General features: G+C 43.7%; 1 protein-coding gene and 1 long non-coding RNA gene across 3 annotated transcripts in view; one reads left to right on the forward strand and one right to left on the reverse strand.

The window, feature by feature from the left end:
• The first annotated feature begins 317 nt into the window (after nt 1-317).
• On the forward strand, nt 318-13232 carry LOC146360906 (uncharacterized). The gene is made up of 2 exons (XR_014799524.1): nt 318-836; nt 9865-13232. It is a non-coding gene; the product is annotated as an uncharacterized LOC146360906 (long non-coding RNA).
• Nucleotides 13162-18422, reverse strand: part of LOC146360907 (lysine-specific demethylase 6A-like) — a 36943-nt gene continuing 31682 nt past the window's right edge. For both annotated transcript variants that reach the window (XM_084922583.1, XM_084922584.1), the window contains 10 exons: nt 18153-18358; nt 17998-18059; nt 17723-17797; nt 17263-17411; nt 17054-17168; nt 16776-16963; nt 15944-16085; nt 15740-15866; nt 14840-15010; nt 13162-14636 (listed from right to left, as the gene is read on the reverse strand). In XM_084922583.1, coding sequence (XP_084778709.1) covers nt 14607-14636; nt 14840-15010; nt 15740-15866; nt 15944-16085; nt 16776-16963; nt 17054-17168; nt 17263-17411; nt 17723-17797; nt 17998-18059; nt 18153-18358 — 1265 coding nt within the window. In that variant the 3' untranslated portion in view covers nt 13162-14606. The remainder of the gene's footprint in view (nt 14637-14839; nt 15011-15739; nt 15867-15943; nt 16086-16775; nt 16964-17053; nt 17169-17262; nt 17412-17722; nt 17798-17997; nt 18060-18152; nt 18359-18422) is intronic.

An 18422-nucleotide genomic window follows, 5' to 3' on the forward strand; every position in this document is an offset into this window, starting at 1 on the left:
AAAAAAATGAGCAAATGAGGGTATTTCTGTTGTGTTTAGTTACGCTGAGAACATCCTAACAAGATTAGCCGCTCACCAGAATTGCCCAGATGGCCTGCAGGTACCTTTTGAACTGAAAATCCACCTGGTTTCTGGAAGCGATGGATGTATCTGCACCCATTAAAGGCTGCTCTGTGGGAATCGAGATGAGTCACAGGTGTTCGGAGCTCTTTGCTGAGGATACCTTACTGCCCTTCTTAAGACATACACACTCCCCCACCGCCACCACCAAAAATCTACTTCAAGTGACACTAAAATGTAAGCTTTTAATGGTCCTGCTGTGTGTAGGCGTGCACACGCACATGCACGCAATTGATGCGTAGGGGTGTAGAGTGGTCAACTGATGAGGCAGTGTGGAGGCTGAGAGCTCTGGAGAGTGGTGTGTGGGTTGGAAGCCTCCTCTCCTTGCAGCGAAACGCACACACAAACACACACACACACGCATGCACGCACAAAGCTGGGGGAGGTGGAGGCAGCAGAGCTTGCTTCGCTGGCTGTCCATTGATCAGTGAAGAGGTTGGTAGACTTAAAAGATCCGTGTAGAGACTGGTGGAGAGCAGAGAGAGAGAGGGAAGGATGCAGCGAGCAGAGACAGAGAGAAACAGCCAAGGAGCGCTGCACAGGGGGAACACCTCGAGAGCGAGAGAGAGATAGATAGGAAGGAGAAGAAGAAAGTGAGTGAAGAGGTAGAGATGAGGAGGAGAAGAAGACTAACAGAGGCAGATGACTGCGTCTGAGCGAAGGGGAGGGGTGGTGGGGGTTGCCCCGGGCTTTAACAGTCTGGATGGAGCTCATAGGTAAGCGTTTGATGTTTCTGTGTTCCTCAGTGTGATGTACGTGCGCATACAGCCTGGGTGCCCATTTGTATGCCTGTGTGTGTCTCGTGCTGCCCGTGCTTCGGTGTGCAGTCGCTGCTGCAGAGAGAGTGAGAGTGTGTGTGTGAGATGAGAGATGCCAGCCGTTTGGCTTCACAGTGCAGCAGCAGCAGCAGGAGTACAAATCTCCCAGGCTTCCTTCCTCTGCAGATGACACCATTCACTCTTGTTAGCTCTTCAATTAAAAACAGCAGCGTGCCACCGGACTGGCATCACTGCTGCAGGATTCATTCAGGCTGAGTGCAGGGTGGGAACATCACCAACAGGCTTGGTAAAGATGAGTTCTGCTGGGGGGAGGGGGGTTAATGAAATGATATACTGCTGGATACAATAGGAAAGACTGAAAATGCATGCACTGGTTACTTAAATGCCCATGTGGCACATTATCCATGAAACAAAGGGGATGAGCCACGAGTCCTGTAGCAACTCAGTCCCGAGACATGTCACCCATGTGTGTCTACAAGGGATCCTCTGTTTTTTCCCCCATAAGAAGGGTGAGTGATCTAGCAATGCCTGCAGTCTTGTAAAATGAGAGATTAAGCAGTGAATCATCAGGTGACAGAACACCATTCACACCTGCATCTACGATTCTGAGATTTTTTTTTTTTTTTTTTTGGGGGGGGGGGGGGGGGTTTAATTCAAAATGTTCAATAGAAAAACGTAGTAAAAAACAGGATGTCAGTGAATATGTATTTCTGAAGCGCTAGGTCTGCTTCTTGGCCGCTGATTGGCTGAACTATTGTTAAGTGGCCAATAATTGAAATTGAAATAATTAATTAAATAAAATAATAGAACCACGCACCAGAGATCTGCACTCATGAAGGCTTCAAATTAGTTTATTTTACAACTTGTGCGAGGTAAATGCACAATTTTTTTCCCTAAAGACTCTGCTTTGGAGTTCTTGGTGGTCACATGCTTTCCAACCCCCCCCCCCTCTGAAATTCAGAAATTCTCATAAGGAGTCCTGGCTCGGCTTCAATAACAGCCTGGTGGATGTAGAGACCAACCTTTAAGGCAAGGACACTGATTTAAGGCAACTATTTAATCCACAGCCACTTGTGGCTTGTTGCGCTCTTACATATATATATATATATATATATATCTATATATATATATATATATATATATATATATATATATATATACATATTCTTCTTCTACATCGGACCCCAACAACCCCCAAACCCAGACTTCCCCGGACCCCAGTTAGTGCACCACCAAGGCAGCAGCTGAAGACCATCCCCCCCCCCCAGCACCACCACTACCCCTCCTCCTCTTTTATGATATGGGAAGCAGCACGCGTTGACGTGTCGCGCTGCGCTTCCGACCGCTAGTATCGGCATGCGTCTTGTGCACACACGCACAGTGTTCTCATGGGGACATGCGGCCAGCAGAGCCAGCCACGGTAAGTGGAGCCACTTTTCATAACGACGCTTTCTATCTCCGGGGAAGGCATAACAACTTTCACCGGCCGTTAGTGTTGCTGCTGCTGCCTCAGCCCGTGCTGGAGAAAAGCAACTTTAATAGACTTTCTTTCACTCTGTCTCTCTCGTTTGTCGGCACCATTCCGCCGTTCACAGCTTTATCCATGCAGATTGCGCAACGCGGAGTGTGATCGGACGGGAAACCGTGAAAACAATACCGTGCTCTTGTTGTTGTTATTGTTATTAATGTTATTTATTGTTATTATTTAACACCAGTTTCCTCAAGTGAACGCTCACGCTGGCCAAAGCCCACCTCATCACCTCGGCTGTGCTCTGCTTTTGGCCATGCGGGGCTTCTCCATGGAGCACATTTCAGTCTCACCACTTGGTTAACAAAAAAAAAAAAAAACAAAAAAAAAACAGGGGGGCATTTTTACGCACTTTTTTAAAAAACCCAAAGACATATCTTAAGTGCTGCTCAACATTCAAGTTGTGTTTTTCTTTTTGTCAACTTGAATGTTTAGTTACTTTGAGTGCCAAGTGTGGTACTCGGTCCTGTGAGTGTGTGTGTGTGTTGGGGGGGATTGGGGGGGCAATGCGCAAAGTGTGTGGTCTCCAAGCTCTCCACCCACGCAGAGACGCACGGTTCGTGCGCGGGCGCACACGCCTGCACATGCACACACACACAGACTACAAGTTGTGTCTGTGTCGGTCGGGCATGGATGTCTCTGAGTCTCAGGAATGCGCCCGGCGTTTTCTCTCTATTTTTCACATTAAGAGCAGTTTGGAAACCGCTCTCAAAGCCGCTCTCAGAACCGATGCCACCGCCGTCAAAACTCTGACACCACGGCACGCAAATCCGGTTGCGAGTTTCAGAATAAGAGCCGCACAAACTCGCAATATTTACCCAGAATATCATCACTTTTTTTCCCTTTCCCATATTGGCTGTCAGTACATTATATATACCGTATTTATGTTTATAAATAAGATTATAATATAGTTAATTCTATATGTTTGCTTTGAAATTACTTTACAGCTTAATTAATAAATAAAATAATTCAGCCATTCTACTATCAATTAATCAAGTCGCCTATTGTGTTAATATGAATAATGACATGTTTGGACTGCAGTTATTTTTGGTATTACTAAATATATATCATATTATTCATTTCCTATTACTAAGTATGCTCGTCTCTATATTTAGTTTATTTCAAACCACAAAAAACGAAAGAAAACAAAAAAGAAAGAAAAAACTCTTAAACACATAAAGTTCCCGGTTTGTTCCGGGTGAAATTCATCAAGCTTTACACTAAAGAGGGAAGGGAGGGGGTAGCCCCTGCCTGGAGAGGAGAGAGGGGGAAATTCTTGTGTTTTTGGTATGCGATTACCCAGCGGAGAACCCATGACTGAAAGGGAGGAGGAGGAGGACCGGGGTTGAATTTAGGATACATTCCTTGCCTTCCTTTTTACGGTAACCACATTATTGCTGCTGCTGACATGCTGCCTCCTCACATGACACCCCTAAGCTCCCAGCTGATGCGTTACAACTGGACAAAGCGAGTCAGATGACCTCAGCACGTATGAGTGCAGGAGAACTACAAATGTCGATAATAATAATAATAATAATAATAATAATAATAATAATAATAAAAAGTTCGCAGTGATTCCACAAAAAAAGACAAAAAATGGCCAAAATTCCAATCTGTGTCCCCCTAAACACTTTAGACCTGCTTACCTGAACATGCAACGTGTGATGTTAATGAGTTTACCTCAGATGTTTAGCTGAGTCAAATGATTTAGAGAATGTGTAAAAATGACTCATTTGGAGATTTTTAATAAGACAAAACCTGATTTTATTTGTAGAATTGCATTGAGAACTTGTTAACGTTAAGGTAAACTCTGTTTATTTGATAAATGTCTGATATATTTAAAATTATGGGGAATTCCTGGCTTAAAATGACCACTTAGAGAAATCGTATTCAGTTCCTGCTAGCTGTAACAAGCCATATTTAAGGTTTTCCTCTTAAAGGATACATTGGTGATACAGTCTAGCTTTTCTGGATATGAAAGCCTGTCACAAAGACACAAGGTAACAATTCATAAAACAGCCCATGACTTAGAGTGTAATTCACCTGTAATTAAATGGAATTTCAGTGTATTTTGTTTGAAATTACAATGTAATTTACTTATTTAAAATACTTAGAGTTAGTAGGGTAACAAATCAGTTTTTACAGGAAACAAGTAATTATACTTTAAGTCATTTTAAGTAATGCGTAATTTCCTCATAAGTTAGCAGAAAAACAAACAACGTCTCAAGCATGCTGTACTGTTTGAGGCGACGGCCGTATTATGAAGTGTCATAACCTTGCCCAACTTCTGGGTATTTTACAGAAAATTAGGTAAGTAATGTACAGCGTGAGTGAAATAAAAAGGCCGACTGAATAATAGAAAATCATTCATGCACATCAATGTAATGATTATTAAATAACGAAGAAAAAGAAAGATGGGCATGGTCAAGTCACCCTACCATACAGCCCGTGCCCCAAAAAGTACAGCATATTTACAATGTAAAATGAGGGAAAATACTTTTTTGTTTTCCGCTAAATTACCAGAAAATTACGTACGAATTCAAATTACTTACACACTACTTACTTTGTTTCATGTAAAAACTTTGCTTGTTAACACCTTATTCTATTGGACCTACCTTTAATGATTTTTAGGTAATGTTATTTGTAATTTCAAATAAAACACCTTGAAATTGCATTTAGTTGCAGGGCAGGACATGAGCAGTGTTACATCACAAGCTTTTTGCCTGCTTCATGGATCGTAGCGGGTCATGACGTAGGCAAAAAGCATGTGATGTAACTGTTTTCCAGCAGCTACACTTGTGCTGCAGTACTTAGGAAGTTTAAAGACCTTTTGCTCCTTAAAAATAAAAAAAAATTAATAAAAATCCATAACCATCCTCCAATCTGACCCCTCCCCTTTCTGATAATTCGAACACAGTCCCTTAGAAAAGCGGCCTGGTTCATTATTTCAATCAATTTTCCTTTTACCGTTAACGTCTGCCTACGAACCCACAGGTGGTCTCGCACACACACACAGACTCTCTCCGAGGCCGGCTCAAACGTCAGAATTTTAGAAATACAGCCACATTACATCTGACATATTAAATGGAGCTTGCCAAATTTGCATAAAACCAGCAGAGCTCTGGCTGGCTGTTCTTCAGCGTCTCTGTCGAAGCCATAATCGCCCACTCGCTAACGACAATTACTATAATGGACTGATTGTTGGATTATACCACCAAAGTGGTTTTAGCACACATCTGCATAATTGTTCTTAGCATATACGCGCTCGTGGGCTCCTGGCTGCCATTAGCTGCTGCAGAGAGGAGGGTGATTGAGGAGTTGTTGAAGAACGGCAGTAAATTGTGTACCAACTGTGTGGGTGTTTTTCCAACCTGGATGAGAAACGCACTTTTAAAGCATCGTCTAGTTAAAGATCAGATTTCGATTAGAGCTGTTGCTGGCTGGTAGAGCTGCTCTGCATGGGGGGCAATCCTGTTGCAACCCCGAAGGGTCAACTCACGGTCCTTGAGCAAGGCACTAAACCTAGAAAATACAGGCCACTGAGTGAAAATGCATGAATCAGAGGGACATTTGGGATAAACAGCAGTGTCCTGAGTCAACTTTATAAATAAAAGTTCAGTAATGAAGGTTATGCAAGGAAATGTGTTATGTGGTATGAGTGATGTGAGGAAGCCCAGGGCCAATCGGTGACAGGACGCATCACCGCTCCTGGATTATCAGTGGGGTCGTTCCAAGACTTTCCCACACTTCAAATCCATCATTTCTGACTCTTGATTTCAAAGCGACTGTTAATATTAAACATACGTTCAAAATTCGATGCAAAAGAATGGCTTTCTACATCAAAACGTCCTGCCGTTTCAGTGACGTCGACGTTAAATATCAAACATTACTCGTGCTTTGAAAAGTCAACGCACCCAGCCCAAGGAGTGCGCTGACTTTGGTGGCTCAGCCTTTGATATCCAGTGCTGGGAAACAAAGTTGCGCTCCCTCTTTGTCAGAAATCACATTAGTGAGACTGAACGTCACGTGACCAACAGATGGACAGACACATCCGTAGTACATGGGGGACTGTAAGCAGCATGAGCCAGATCAACAGCTGAACCCAGCTTTCCACTCGCAGTCTCTGTATAAACATGCAGCGAGGCTTCAGGAAAGGAAGGGAAGAGGGGGTGTGGGGGGTGCTGGATAGAGCAGCAGTGAGAAAATCTGCCCAGATCTTTCCTCCAAAAAAGCCAACTGATGATTTCTTAATCAAATTGAGCAGTGAAAGATTGCCCCCCCCCCCCTTTCCGGCCTGCAAGGACACCTGAAACCTGCAGCGCGGAGGCCGCTTCATGTCCTCCTCATCCTCCTCTCATTCCCCATCTCTTGAAAACAGGCCAACATCCCACACAGACAAAATCATGCTCCCTCTTCCTCTCCACTTTTCTCTGAACAGCACTCTGTGCTAATTACTCTCCGTTTCCATGGCAATGGGTAGCACCTCGATTTTTTTTCCTGGTATTTTTTGTTATCTTGGATAGCCCATCACAAACATGCCTCGTATCTCTACATTTGATGGAGGCCACGGTTTACGTTTCATCTCGGTGGCTTCAAACATAAAGCTTTTATGTTTTTTTCATGCTTGCGTTTTATAACAGTATCAGTCTGTCGTCACTGACATGCACTGATTTTACATTTGATCAAGTAGATATAAGAATTAAGAGTAATCATGTACACGGCTGCTATTTATCTGCAGTTTAATTTGAAATAGTGCTAAAGGGACATTTCACCACAAAATGAGTTTATCCATATAGAAAGTGTTGATGTAAGATGCCTTATGAATGTGGGGTACTTTCAGCTGCTCCCTTTCACAGCAGATGGATCTGCGTGTTTAGCTTGGCACAGATTTTTGTTTTGTTTTGTTTTACACAGGATACACTTACTGACACAACCCTCCCGTTTAGCTGGGCTCGGGATCAGTTGAATAAGGGGACACTAACGATCTCCTCCCAGTCTCAAACCAGGGATCCTAACAGGAAAGAAACATGAATGGCGTCCCCCACTTCCCTTCTCAGCTGAGCTCCAATGTCAGCTAGCTGCTACTTTTAGTTGGTGGATGAAACTGCTCACACCAAGCTAAATTTGTTTGAATCACTACGTCCTTATTTCTGGAAATACACACCGGATTTCTTACAGTGCTTTGAGTGCCATTTGGCGTGATGTTCACCCCCAAAAAGATCCCTTTAAACAGGACCTGCAAACCTGCTACTTCCAAGTGGCAACTCACTATGGTAACCCAATATTCCTGCAAATATTTGGGGGGGGGTTTGTGTGCAAACAGATTCATGGGCAGTCGTGAAACTCTGAGGTTTATACAGATTTTTGCAGTTCTTGTGGGTTCTTGCAGTTCACTTCATTTCAGTTTTTTTTTTATATAACCACAAATCACAACACCAGTCGCCTCAAGTTGCTTATATTGCAGGGACCCTACAATAAAACAGAGTAAACCCCAATAATCAAACAACTCCCTTAGAGCAAGCACTTGGCGACAGAGGGAAGGAAAAACTCCCTTTTAACAGGAAGAAACCTCCGGCAGACTGGACACAAATCAAAGAGATTAATCTTCATAATGTTTAGCGAGGAAATCTCAGTGTTCTGATCTTAAAAAAACAAATATCAAAAGCAACAGTTTCCAGGCAGTATTACCAGCTGATTAGCCTAAAACATGAGGTGCTCTTAATTGAATGGGAATGTTTCATCTGGCTCCCTCACAGCTATGAGCCTTGGATGTCACACATTAAGCTGCGCGCAAAGTGAGTCACTTTGACACAGTCACACTTTTCTATATATATATGTGCAGCTCTCAGGAGGGGGGTGAGGGGATGGTTACTATGAAACAAGTCAGAAAAACAGCAGTAGTGGTAATTACAGGAGGAGCAAGGAGAAGAAGCAAAGTGAAAAAAAAGCTTTTGAGTAAAATATGAGGCATGGAAGGGGATTGAGAGAGTGAGAACCTGAGAAAACAAGGGGGGGGGGGGGTATCGTGGTCTGAGAGGCCCACCATTCATTACTTATTAAACAGAAAGGAATGTGATGCTTTTGTGTCAAGGCTGCAGTCGGCCATTTTTCATTTAAAGGTCTGAAAAAATCTACTCGCCGCTCGCACTGTTTCCAGATCGAGCTCGCATTTCCTAAACCTGCTTTGTTGTTTTTCTGTAATCTGCATTTAAGTAACGTCATGCTCTCACATCAAAAACGTGGTTGCACTCCATGACGCTAAAGTTAAAAAAAAAAGTGGGCTTGCTTCTCCTCCTTCGCACATGCCTTCATACCACATTATCTTCAATGACCCTGGGTTTTATGAATGGGCAGCAGGAAGCTCCGCCATTGGCTGACAACGACAGCCAATCAGGAAGGATAATTTTGCAACAGAAGTGGGAGTGGATGAATGGACAAGTCACACATTTTTAGAGGTCAGGGCCCTGTGTGTGTGTGTGTGTGTGTGTGTGTGTGTGTGTGTGTGTGTGTGTGTGTGTGTGTGTGTGTGTGTGTGTGTGTCACACACTGACCTACTTGGTTTATTGCTGGCATCTATACATAGCTGTGGGAAACACAGGCAGACAATCGGCCTGTTTAAAATTAGCAGTCAGGGCCACCTGTCTGTTTCTCACTAAAGCGGAAATGCCAGAGAGGGCAGAGAGGAAGGTAAAACAGGGTGGGAGTGGGAAGGGGTAGGGACGGAGGGGATATCGATCACTCCGCTAATTTAAATCTCTCTCGCTTTCTTTATCCCCTGCTGTGACACAGGGAGACATTGTTAGGTAGGCAGGATTTGAGGACCACTAGCAGGGGGCGGGTTGAGGGGGTTGGTTGGTGGTCCAGGCTATGTGGAATTCCTGTAGGGTAGTATATATAGGGAAATGAGAGCGAATAGTTACAGTTTAGTGTACTTAACCATACCGTACGTTAAGGAAAAGTGTGTGTGTGTGTGGGGGGGTTGGCAGAAGGATGAATGGAGGCGAAGTAGAGTAAAAAAGAAAAACCCTCAGCCCCCCACACCCTTTCCTCCCCCTACACTTTTTAATTTTAACCTTGTAGCACAAAACTGACATTTCCTCCCTCGGTCGTGTCAAACAGCCAACAGGAAGTCTCCGTCTTCTTAACTGACATTACAGCTGGCATCTTGTTTCCTAGAATCACGATTTTCAGCCCACACTTGGTTTTGTTCCTGTGCGCCTCCGCCAGAATAATAGTTTGTGGGTGTCGAGTGAAAATGTTTCAGAGAGGCACACTGTACTACACTGTCCAAAATACATACAGCACGTATAAGCACCACTTTTTGCCTGCTGTTGCTTTAAATGTTTGCCGTTGTTTGAGTATGAAACAAACAACAGTATAAAACTGTCCTCTTGCCACGGTTGCCGTTCTCACCCAGACATCTTTTTTTATTTCCAGGCCTCCTGTCAGACTGTCAAACAGAAGAGTCGACTCTCCGGAGAAAAGGAGGCGCGAAGTCTTCCAGTGTCCATCTGTGGCAGTCAAGATGGACGCCGACAACCAGCCTGGGCAGGCTCAGTCGGCCATCTTGTTTTCAGCGTGGGTGCAGAGGGACTGTGTGCTGCTTAAAAAGCAAAAAAAAAAAAGAGCGAGACAAAGAAGGAACTTTAACTCTTTTCCCACATGTACCTGAACCATTGTTCTTTCAGTCTGTGTGTCCCTTTCAGACACAGCAACCCCTGTAGCCAAATGCTAATATACGTTCAATATTTAAAATACAGACGTATCTGCTGTGATGTCATTCACTGGTTTGTGAAACCCCTTTTCGAAGGTTCAACTTTAGCTTCAAGGTTGTCACCATTTCATTTTTGTGTACCTAGCAGTAATGAAAATAAAATAAGAAGATGGAGTGCTAAGTTAGCAAAATATATCTATAAAACTGCTAATCAGTACTAAGTAACAGACTAATAAAGAGCTAGAATTTCACCCACCAACACTAGAGCCAGCTTATGAAAAAGCATCAACGGCCCAAACAGGTTAAGAGGCCCAGTTTCGATGCAGATTAACTAAAGTGAAGCCTAGCATAGAACTAGCAGCTACAGCTACATGTAGCTATTAATTTCTGCTCTACAGCTGGATATTTTAAAATGGAAGTCAACAGGAACTGACCACAGACAGTCTAAATATAAAGAGCTTCTGAATCGGAAGAATTAAGGCAATGTGGAAGTGCCTAAACCAGTGTCATATCTGAAATCCACAAGATGGCGATAGCTGTAGCTACAAAAAGACTTCCAGTCTTATAGAAACTATTGGAAAAGGTTTTTCTGATGTGACCTCTAAACACTTTCATGCTTAGATCGTATTTTGCATTTCAGAATTGAGTTTTATTCAGGCTGTGCTCATTTGCTAAGAGATTGAGATTTGTTAGCCAATAAGCAAGCAGTTTCACAGCGAGTCTCATCCCCTTTCGCCACAAGATGGAGACGGTAAAAATACTCATCTTGAGGCTTCAACACGGGACTTTAGAAACCAGTACCTGGCATTACAGTAGCTACATCCATCTTTTATACTATCTATCACCAGCTTCCACCTGTCAGTCAAAAATTAGCAAAAGCGTCCAAAAGTGTTTTTGTCCCAAGGTATAAACACGTTAATTTCTTCTGTACAGTTGGGCATTGTAAAATAGAAGTCAATAGGTACTCACTTCCTTTAGTAGATTTCAACATGAAGGATGTTATACAGATGTCAATAATTTACCATGTAAAGTAGAACTTGCTAAATAGGAAATGCTGCTGCTTGATGAAATGTCAAATCTATAGGATTCATCCTAAAGGGAACTATGAATTTTGCGCTAGACAGTTTGCACGTTTGACAGTCAATACTCACTTTAGAATATAGTGAATCAGGCCCCGGTCACTCAGGTCTAGAGACCAGTCAGTGACCATGTGGCAACCTACAGTTGCAAAGCAAAAAATAGTATATCCAGACTGATTGCTTGAACTTTACAGCAGTCGCTGGGAAATTGATTGCTAAAGTCCCCACTAACGCAGGCCTACAGACCAACGGTCGCTAGAAAACAATGTGTATTCCCCAGCTGTTTGGCAAAAGCTTGTGACTGCTCTGGCCCCTAGCACATTACGGCAGTCATAGTTTGAATGGAAGTGATGGACTTACAAACACTGGCCAGCTGCTCTCCAACCTGTAGCAGAAGTGTGAAAAAAAAAGTGCAACAAAAACCTTATATGAAGACCGTCTGCCTTCAAAGTAAAAGTTGGCAGACCTTCTGCATTTTCAGTTTGCATCTTGCTTTTTTGAGTTTTTCTACCGCTCAGGCTAATAGTTAGCCAGTATGTGCAGACAAAAGTCGGAAAAACTCCAGTGACCGTGGCTATCACTGGGAGGTTTTTGGTGCAGCACCTTCTTTGCAACCAATATTACCCAGCAATAGCCAGCAACCTCCAGGAACCACTGCCAATCAGCCAGGGAATACACATTTTTCCATCGTCACTGGTGGTTATATAACATCCAATATGATCAAGTAATTAAGAAAAAAAAAAAAAAGATTAGACAATGAAACAAGTCTGTACAGGAGAAAAGAGACTAACTGGTCTGGGACGTTTTCAGTGATTTACCCACAGTGGCTCGGTCAAATTAAAACACATCGGAAGACACGAACACCAAAAACGACTTCCTCGCTGTTGCAGGGAGTGTAAAAAGGGTTGTTGCACTACCAAAGGATCTTATGTGGGAAAATAGACTCCTGCAAACAACCTTTTTGCACGTTGTCAACAGAGGAAATTGGCAGGGTGAAGGTGCAAGCGGGAAAAAGGTGTCTGCCTGTTGCAGCATTGTTAGTGGCTCTGCTTCTATGTAAAATGAGCGTGTTCAAGTGTATGTACCTCTCATTTTCAAGGACTTTGTGTTGGAGCACTATGTTAAAAAAAGAAAAAGTGTTTTCTCTTGTTTTTTTTTTAAATTTATTGGCGTGTGACTGTGTCATTACAAACTGTATCCACATCCTCACCTGCATTACATCCGCAGCAGTCTGAAGCAGCTTGAAGTCGTTTCCCCTCCTCATCATTTCCTATCTCGGCTGAACAGTGGCTCCAGTTTTGGCTCCAGACGGAGCTGCAGAGCCGCAGGGCACCCAGCGGTTGCTCAGTAGTCAGTGTAGATCCTGTGGGGCTGGCAGCAGCTACATCTGGCTACTGGGTCTCTGCTGACAGCCGCCTTATTCTGAATACAATCTTTGATTAGGTGATTTTTAATATATTTTGCTCTTCTTTTTTTTTTTTTTTTCTACTGGCATTTGAAATTCCTTATCAGCAGGATTAGTGTATTATTTCCTGTTTGAGTTTTCTGTGTAGCTTACACCCTTTTCCTGTGATCTCCTCTACTACGCACCTTTTAAATTTCTAAGAAGTGTCTCGAATAACCACCCACTGGGTGGAAAAAAGCCTCAGGCGGAGTTGATCCGAGGCCATGCGGGGACTGTGGAGTTTGTTTCTCGAATAAAAATAAGAGAAATTCTGAGAACCTGGTTAAGTTCTGAACCTGGCATACAGTGTAGGAATCTGTGTGTGTCAGTCTACAGCTACATTGTCTGCTGGGTTTCAGGCCTCCACCCGACACCTGCATTGTTTCATGTATTTTTACTCCTACTGAATGTATACAAATGTGCTTTGTATGTTCCAGGAAGCCAAAAAAAAACAACAAAACAACAACAACAAAAAAGAAAAACAAGAAAACTGCAGATAATTTGTCAACTTTGTGTTTATTGACTCATCATAAAACATTCTTCAAACAATAAAACAATTTTAAATGTCCGTTTCTGTACAACGCTTGCTAAGCAATTTATTTATATATATATATATTTATATTTATATATATATAAAATGTAAAAGGAGTCGTGTTAAAATGACAAAACTCCTTCAAATTTAATGGCAGGTACTCTGGAAAAAATAACAGCATTCCATCAACAAATATTTTCAAGCAATAAATATGTATTTATAAATAGTGTAAATTTACATCAAGATTAGAAACATAAAACAAACAAAACAAAATCACAAATTAAACTTAATTCCATAAGTCTATGTGCAACCCATTTTCTGTGTGACTTGGCTAGTAAATTTTTTTCCCTATTTTTTCTTTTTTTTTCCTTATTTTTTGTCTTTTTTTTGTTAAACCTAAGAAACAAAAACATCAAAGCTTTGAAAAGAATGAGACGAAGATAAAATACATAAAAGCTGTGAACAAAAAAAAAAAAAAAAAGGGGGGGGAGAGGGGGGAGAACCTAAATTCACCTAAATTCTTCACATTACAAATTTTTTTAATTTAATTTTATTTTTTTGGTGGGTGGGGGTCGGGTAGGGAGGATTCTGCTTTTCCAAACTCTTAAAATTACTATCTACCATAGAAAAAGACCAGTTAGGCTAGTGCTCCTTAAAGGGGGAGAAGGAGGAGGAGGGTGGACTGAAGAAATTTTTTTTTTTGGAGAGGGAAGTTCTACCCCCCTCCACAAAAAAAAAAAAAAAAAAAAGTAAAAAAAAACAAACAAAAAAAAAAAAAACACCCAGTCATCAGAATAGAAAACAAGGAGAAAGAAACAGAAAGAGAGAGAAAGATGGGTTGTCAAGTCAGTAGTCTTTTACGGGTGGTGTTGCCAGTTGGGAGAGTTAACAAGTATCTACAAAACACCCCTGCCCCTTGTCCCCGCCCCCCACCCCACCTTCCCCTCCCTGTTCCCGATCATCTGATTAAGTCCTCAATTAAAACAGGGCTGAGCCATTGTCTCTAGAGGAGGAGTGGGGAGGGAGGAGAGGTGGGTGGGTGGCCTGGCAAGGCGGAGAACAGGAGGAGGAGGGAAAGAGAGAAAACAAGAGTCCTGTTATGGAGCTCGGTGTGGCGCCCTCTTGTGGAAGGCCCTCCGCCGGGCTCTTTGTACAGGGGTTGCATAGACAGACACGCTCCGCCGCCTCAGCCTCCAGCCGTCGCTATGGAGACCAGCCATACAGAAGGGGCGGCAGAGAGGGTGGGTGGTGGTGGTGGTGGTGATGAGGGGGTCGGGTAGAGTCGGCCTTGGCTTTCCTGAATATCAGAAATGGTCCGTGTATGTTTGTTCTTTCAGTTTTTTTAGATCTCAGTACAAGTTCCTGTAAATGGGCTTCATGGCTCCACAGCAGAAGAAGAGTCGCCTAATGTCAAGACGAAGATGAATGAAGAGGAGGGGCCTGCGCAGATAGAGAAGAAGAGATGGTACAGAGCGATTATTCAAGTTCAAATCCTCTGCAGTGACCTCCCGCCACTGCTGATGTTTCATATGGGCTAATATCGGCCCTGCTGGCCAGCTATCGGCAAATAAGATGGCACTTATCGGTTGTGTGTAAATAGTACTGATATGAGCTTTGGGGCACTGACAAATCTAACGACTTACTAATGTGAACTGGTCGTAGACCTGCATCAGGTCCTCCATCCTGTACTGCTCCAGCACCACGAAGTCGTCCAGTGCGGCGCTGCCTTTTCGGGCACAATCCTGGCAGTGGACCACGCACTGCTTCTTGGACAGGAGCTCGCGGCGCACAAACAGCAGGTTGAACACTTCCACCTGTGGATCACACACACAAAAACACGCATTACAAAACTAAATCCACAGGCTGAGTTTCTCTTGCAACTGTCTGCAATTATCACAGCAATTGACAAAAGACGCTTAATGGAATGCTTTTCTAAAAAAGCAGCTGAAAGCCCCCCGCACGCTTAAATACGAGCCATTAACGAAGCTGTTAATTAACGCAAACAAAAACCGAGCCGGGCTTTAATTCAGCTGATTGCAATAAGTGCTCATGCTGTCCAAAAACAACAACAAAAAAAAAAGGAAACAGGAGGGGAAACGAGCAGGATTTCCCCAGGCTTGCTTTCCTTCACACATGTTAGATTAAAGGTTATACACGTCCACAGAGGTGGGAAATTAATAAATAAATAAAATAAATTAGCTGCTCATTTCTACTATTGACATTTACTTTACATTATGTGGTAAATGGACTGGCTCTTATACAGCGCTTTTGATCCTCTTCTATCATCCTTTTGATTAGCAGACGACCTGCTCTACCTACCTGAGCCACATGCTTATAATTCACACGTAAAACACACAGTTGAGGGACTAAACTTCTCTAATCTAACAATCCAGGGTGCAGAGTAACATTCAGGATGTGAGTGGGAACGATTGCGCCGACGACTATTATCTTTCACTCGAAAAAGCTGCAAAGCCAGAAAAATGTGACATCCTGTTAAAATTCACACCCCTGGTGCTGCAATGTTCCCGGTGTTGTTCACTGACCTCACAGATGGTGCAGTAGTGGGCCGGCTCGTCCCTGGTCCTCGGCCTCAGCACCGTTTCCTTGCCGGCTGCCGCCAAGGCTTCCTTCACCCACTGGCACTGCTTCAACGTCCGCAGCAAGCAGTACCTGTGACGGGAACAGAGGCGTCAGCGATGGGTGGAAAAGAAAGAAAAAAAGAAGCCGCAGGAGCCCCCGTGACTTACTTGATCATCTCGAACAGCTTGTGGTCGGACACTTTAATGTTGCGCGCCATGTTCCAGGAGAGGTGCACCATGGGAACCATGGACTTGACGCTCTGGAGCTTATTCCACTCGTATCGCTCCACAGCCAGCTTGTACTGGTGAGCTGAAAGAGAAGTTTAAAGATTTAGGAGAACATTCTGGACTTTATTGGACATAGACACGCACGGGATGCTGACAGCCAGGAGCCCTTCATCAGTCAGCGTAAGCATAAACAGTCACACAGACTACGCGGATTTAAAACTGCGCTGCAGTTAGCTCGTTAATCGGCTGAAAAGGGCAAAAATCAGCAGGGAAACATTACGGAGAAAGGTCAGAGCATCACAAATGTATTCATATTCTGAATGCTTCTCAACTTTGGCTCCCAGCTGATGAGCAAATAGAGACTTTTCCAGTAACAGATGTTTAAAATCACTGTTTTCTTGCTTTAACAAGCAGAGAGATGGCCTGAAATACGAGGCCTGCCTCAGTCAAGGGCAACGACGGGTTTAAAAGTGGTTAAAAGCTGTTTTCAAAGCCGCCAGCCTCTATATTTTAAATCACACAGGAGAAACACGAGTACACAAACTCCAGCTTTGGGAGGTAAAATTGCTCGTTTTCTGTCAGCGGACTCTGGCGGAGTGTAACCGCTGTTTTACGTTTTCCTTCTGGCGGCGAAAATAAAATCAACCCGACTGTGGATCAGAACCCTTCAATCACACCTCAGTGCTTCTGAGTTATAACTGTGGGTGAAAATGGTTAATTACTACTACTATTATTATTATTAAGAGAAAATATGCTCTCTATGACTTCATACCGGTAAGAGGTCCCACGTTCCAGGCGATGTTATTGCACCAGCCAATAGCCTGCACCCAGTGCACTGTGCCAGTGTTAAGCCACACCAAGTCACCCGGGCGCTGTATGAAGCGGTAGACGGGCACATCGGCCTCGTACAAGTCCTCCAGGTTAGGCCACCACGAGCCCATCAGGAAGTTGATGTTGTTCCTGGAGGAAGGAGGAGTTTGAGAAGAGAGGTTGGGAGGCGCGTGCGTATAAGCTGAGAGAACGAGAGGAGAAAGATAAAGAGCTCCTTACTTTTCACAGAAGTTGCTCATCACTCCCCAGTAGGGCTCCGGTACTGCAAACCATTCACAGTCTCCTGGTCCAATGTTGATGTTGACGGCACAGAAGTTATTGTGTTCCTGATGACCTGGGTCGGGGGGGGGAACAAATGTTCTTTGACCACTTCAAAAATAAATAAATAAATGAATACTGTAGACATAATTTCTTGTTAGTGTGCTGACCTGGTATCCGGCTCCCAGGCACCTTCATGTAGAGCTGGACTGTGTTCATACCCATGATGGTGTGACCCACGTGACTGAGCAGGTTGCCGGCGGAAACCACTCGAGCGAAGGCTGGGAGTTTGCTGAGCTCCTGGAGCTGCTGTTTCCACCTGGCAGGTGAGACGAGAGCGGTGCTTTTAACTCAAACAGTTTAAAGTATCGTATTAATAACAACAACAACAACAATAATAATAATAAGGCAGATGTACTGCTGCGTATGTGTCCACAGTGCCAAGTTTAACATGGTTCAGATGAGCAGTTCTCTTCTTTTTGGTTGAAATTTGCTCAAATAGTTCAGACTTTAACTCAGGGACAGCAAAGAAATCAAACAGATTCTCACACAGGCAGCTCTGTTTTTTCTGGGTTACACTCTCGAGAGACAAGCTATGAAAGGCAGACGAGACTTTGAGATGAGACTCACTTCCGTTCGTCCGACACGTCGATGTTGGTTCCAAACTTGATGTATTTCAAAGGTCCCCTTCTTTTGCGGGCAGCACTTAAGACACACAGAGAATTCCCAATAAGCCACACACAGAGTACGACCATAATCACTCGCAGAAAATATGTTCAGTATGTTCTGCATTATGTTTCTGCGGAAAACCAGAGAAAAGCTGAACAAAAATCAGAGCCTGGAGATTTTGTAACAGGGCCAAAATAATTAAACCTGGGTCTTCATTAAATAACGCTGTTAGGTACCTCTCTGCTGACGCTGGTTCTGTGTCTGAGGGCTCCTTTAGTGCCTTCTTTTCATTCTCTTCCTGCAAACAAACCAAAAAAGTGTGAGTTCAGGATTATAATCGAGCTGAATCTTTCTCTACAGTCTCTGAAGTGACAGGCAAAGTGGAACTGACCCGCAGGGACTCTTGGAAGGAGGCGGCCTGATACTGGGCGTATTTGGCGATGGTGGTTTGGGAGCGGGCGCTCTCACAGCGCCACATTTTCTTGGTGCCGGTCGGATCCCAGTTCTCATCGGCAGGCTGGGAGAGCTGAGTCCAGACCTCCACCAGGTGCTCTGGATTGGCCTCGACCAACGTCTTTGTGGAAAACAGACCCAAGTCTGCGTGAAGAAACACACCCGCACACAGTTGAAGCTCCGATCATCTCTGTGACGGCAAACACAC

The sequence above is a fragment of the Perissodus microlepis genome, chromosome 23 (genome assembly GCF_051167445.1).
Source record: "Perissodus microlepis isolate ML-2025 ecotype Zambia chromosome 23, ASM5116744v1, whole genome shotgun sequence".
In the NCBI taxonomy this organism is placed as follows: Eukaryota; Metazoa; Chordata; class Actinopteri; order Cichliformes; family Cichlidae; genus Perissodus; species Perissodus microlepis.